Source organism: Etheostoma cragini, chromosome 12 (genome assembly GCF_013103735.1).
Source record: "Etheostoma cragini isolate CJK2018 chromosome 12, CSU_Ecrag_1.0, whole genome shotgun sequence".
In the NCBI taxonomy this organism is placed as follows: domain Eukaryota; kingdom Metazoa; phylum Chordata; class Actinopteri; order Perciformes; family Percidae; genus Etheostoma; species Etheostoma cragini.
In genome coordinates this window covers 908877-913004 of record NC_048418.1, presented here as the reverse complement: position 1 = coordinate 913004, position 4128 = coordinate 908877, and the positions used below count along the sequence as shown (strand labels likewise).

Here is a 4128-nt window from a genome sequence, read left to right as displayed (position 1 = left end):
CTACTACTACTACTACTACTACTACTACTAAACACCATTACACTACTACTACTACTACTACTACTACACACCACAACTAAAACTTTATCACAGCCACATGTGTCCATCTAGTAGGGCTGGACCATAAATCGAAAACTTCTCAACGTATTATTCCCATGACGATAATTGTGATAATTTCTTCCCGTCAAGCCTACTTTCTCCTTAAACAGTCTACCGCGTGTGTAGTCACGTGACTTCGCCCGGGCCCATCAGACGCATAGAAAGCCTGATGGAGGGTAACTCACACCGAGTCCCGGGTCCACTTGTGCCCCAAAAACCCCAGCGTCCGTCGTCTGGAAAGATAATTTAGAACAACTTGATTATTTATGGTTCACTTATCGTTAGAGGCAGACTAACGATTTATTTAGGTCATATCGTGCAGCCCTGCTAATTAGAATACTGCAGGCACATAAGCAGTCCATGCCAACTCATGGTGCTTTCAATTGCACCTCGTATCTCTGAGAACTGTTGATCTGAAGCGCCCTTTTGCCATCTAGTTGCTCTTATTGAGGCATTGTTGTCCCTGTTTCCTCCAGGATTGACGTTGCGTGAGACAGAAAGTTGCAATAAAAGTTAAGATTTTCTCTTTTTCTATAGTTCTTAAAAGAATAAAATGACTCTAGACTGAGTGTTGCTATAGTAACCAATAAGGTTGAGGATGCTGCAAATGAAAATGGCCGGTGGATTTATCACAAAAAATAATGATGTATTGAATGAATCAAATTTGAACATGTCTGTTGGCAGCTTGTTGATCTTTACTTTAATTAGTTTCTATCCCGGCTGAGACACATCCATACGGTTTTATAAAGGACTTATTGGACTTTAACTCATCATTAACTTACATTAACGAGCGTAGCTGTCCTCAATTTACATCCTCGTCTACATCTCCTCTCCGGTTTATTCTGCATCGCACCAAAGTCGCGGTGATTGGTTGAATTGGCGCGATCGTGAAATCCTGGAGGGACTGCAATGGAAAACATTGGAGGTTTTTATGGCAAAAAGCCGCGCGGTGGAGGAGCAGAAAACCCGAGGGTTAAGGAACCGGTCTGAGACGGGTGGTGTTTGTCTCCCCAGGTGCCGGAGATGTTGCACAACGACGCCGGCGACCACGGCTTCAGCCACTGCGGCTTCTTCCTGCTGCAGAACGCCGGCATCCTGCTGGGCTTCTGCATCATGCTGCTGATCGCCGTCTTTGAGCACAAGATCAAGCTGGACCTGGGCTAACGGGGGACAAGCTGGACCTGGGCTAACGGGGGACAAGCTGGACCTGGGCTAACGGGGGACAGGCGGGGGACATCCTGAGCTCCATGTGTCTACGTCAGAAGTGTACTGTGTCTTTTTATTTGTTGTTGTAGACTGTCCTGTCGCCTTGGTTAAGTTGGGATTGTTCACGCGGTGCAGGAGGAAGTAGAAATACAGAAGTTAACAAGCTGCAGCGGCTCAAAATCGTTAAGAGTAAAAAATAACTATTAAAAGTGGTTTAATTGTCTTAGACTGCAGTTAAAAACAAGCAGCGATTTCTCCTTTTGTCAACCAACTTGTGAAGTCTGAGAAGAGGAAAAAGTATAAAAAGTCCCCCGTCCAAATTGCTCTTTCCACAAAAAACGCCCAATTGGTAAATCTTTTACTTTTTAGCATTTCCTAATAACTCAAAATGACTCTGCTCATGCAGACATCTGTCCCTTAACCTGCTTTGGCATCATATTTGAGTCCGTTCCTCACCCCATTAGGTCTTTATTTGTCTGGTTTTTGATGTGTTGGAAGTGTTTCTGCTGCTGAGTTATTTCAAAATAACCCCTCAAGGTGTAACAGCTCCACCTGTGAGTCCACTAGGTGGTGTCCAAGGGACCTCTTTCCCAGCAGACATTTTGACTCGTTATCGTAGGAGAAGCAGAAATTAATCGCCTTAACGATGGCTCGGTTCCATCCAGTGTCCCGTGAGCTGTTTCCCTGAGTCAGCATGCCTCTCCTAAATGGGATGCAGCCATCACTAATGGTTTTAGCCCTTGTGTTGTCTTCACGTCAACAATGGTCACTTTTTTTTTTTCAACATTATCACTTTTCCAAAGTTTTTTGATATTTTTAATGTTGTCATTTTCAGCGGTTATTTTGACGCTCCATTTTGTTGTGTAAAAAAAAAATAATTAACTGTAAACGGGTCAATTTGACCCAAGGACAACATGAGGGTTAAATACACTATATGTCAACATATCTGCCGTGGAAAAAGAGAGAGAGAGAGTGTATTTTATATATATATATATATATATATATACACGAACACACACACACACACACACACTCTATAGGTATAGATATACACAGCAATCCCTTTCAGAATGAGTCTCTGCAGGCAGTTATCCTAAAAACTGCAACTGTTAATCATTTTACATCCGATTTAATTCGGAGCTTTAAGTTTTGAGTATGATCGTCACTACTGTGAAGCTTTTTGATTTTCAGCAGCTCTTCATGGTGTTTAGATTTATAATGTACCAAAAGTAACCCTAAACTGTGACATCTGTTCACGTGGAGCTGAACAATCTACTTACATTTTTGCCAATTTTCAGATTTTAGTCTTTCCCTCTGTCTTTGTTACATTTTGAAGTCCAGCGGACCAGAGTTCTTTAGTTTCAGTTCCTTTCCTATTGAGGCTGCATGTTACTGGAGCTTTAAACTTTACTTAAAGTATTTCAAACTATTTGTTTTTGTCCTTTTTTAGTCTCCAAACTGCAGAGCCAACGCCTGCAGACGCCTTGATTCTGTTATAATAAAGTCGGGGTAAGGATCCGTTTTCCTGTCTTTAAACGAGTGCAGCTTAGAAATGTCTCCTAGGAGAGACGCCATGTTTTAACAATATCGCGTTGTAACGCCGACCTCAGACTTAACCCTGAACTGGACCTCGGGTCCACCACCGGGCTTCTGACTCCTCTGGCAAAGGCAGTCAGAGAATAGCTGAACACAATGCATGTTGGGTATTTTATGGTAAGAAACTGTACGCCAGTGATGGAGAGAAGGGGAACTCAGCAGGTGGAGTCGTCTGCTTTAGTGTACTTTTGTAAAGTTTCTTTTTAACTTATGTTTTGATTTTATTGTTCTTGTTGGAGGTGGCAGCTCAACCCGGACCGTGTTCAGAGAAGCTAGTACTTGGAAAGTATTTGTTACAGTATTGCTCCAGCTCAGTTTGAATATTGACTTTGAAACCAGTAAGCAGAAATAACTACGTCCCTCATCAAGCTCGGTTTGCTTTTCTTTGTCAATTTTTTTGTTTATAAAAAAGGAAACCACTCTGAAAAAGTGATTTTCTGGCCTTTAGAAGAAAAAATAAAGTGTATTTGCTCAAATTATGATAAGCGAGTTCAGTCCAGACCCGGACCCACTGTGTATATTACATGTACGATATTATACTATATGTATATATTTATGTACTATACTGTATGAGTACCTGTTTAATTTCAGTTGTGGACTTTGTGCTTTTACCAACAAAAAATCTGATTCACAGAAAATGTAAGAGAAAAGAGTGTTTCTTCTGTTCTTTTTCTTTGTTTTTGTTTAGATGTATATGTCGATATGAAAGGGTTAATGAAGGAAACTCCAGCACGGACTCACCGAGCTCTTTGACATTCCCGAACACAATAAACCGTCTCCTTCCCACCGCTCTGCTGTCTCTGTTTCCTCTGGACAATCAACGAGGTATCAGGTGTCTTAACGCGTCCTGAATGATTCAAAACTGTAATTTTAAGTCAATGTTCACACTACAAAGTCAAAGTACTTTTATTGGTCTCCCTAAGGGGCGACAAAAATCGTAAAAAAGTTAAAAACATCGAAACAAAGCGTCAACAAAAGTATTGATTTTGAGTATTTGATTTTTCAGTTTTGACGGGAAGACGACACAAGGGTTCAAAAACAACAGTTCCCAGTGACTTTTCGTGGTTTTGTCTCTGTAGTTATTTTATGTCTCTGTTGGTGTTTTTAGTAACTATAAGAGACATTAGCATGAAGCTGTAGCTGTCGGATACATCTAGTGGAGTAAAATACACAATGGTTCCCTCTGAAATGGGTCCAAGTATAAAGTAGCATAAATGGAAAAGTACC

General features: G+C 41.1%; 1 protein-coding gene and 1 long non-coding RNA gene across 2 annotated transcripts in view; both read left to right on the top strand.

Moving 5' to 3' along the window:
- The window catches only part of slc39a6 (solute carrier family 39 member 6), a 27562-nt gene extending 25862 nt beyond the window's left edge, over nt 1-1700 (top strand). The window contains exon 10 of the mRNA XM_034887369.1: nt 1114-1700. Coding sequence (XP_034743260.1) covers nt 1114-1263 — 150 coding nt within the window. The 3' untranslated portion in view covers nt 1264-1700. The remainder of the gene's footprint in view (nt 1-1113) is intronic.
- A 642-nt stretch (nt 1701-2342) lies between these two features.
- Nucleotides 2343-3689, top strand: LOC117954673. Its single transcript, XR_004658864.1, has 2 exons — nt 2343-3300; nt 3364-3689. It is a non-coding gene; the product is annotated as an uncharacterized LOC117954673 (long non-coding RNA).
- The last annotated feature ends 439 nt before the right edge of the window (nt 3690-4128 follow it).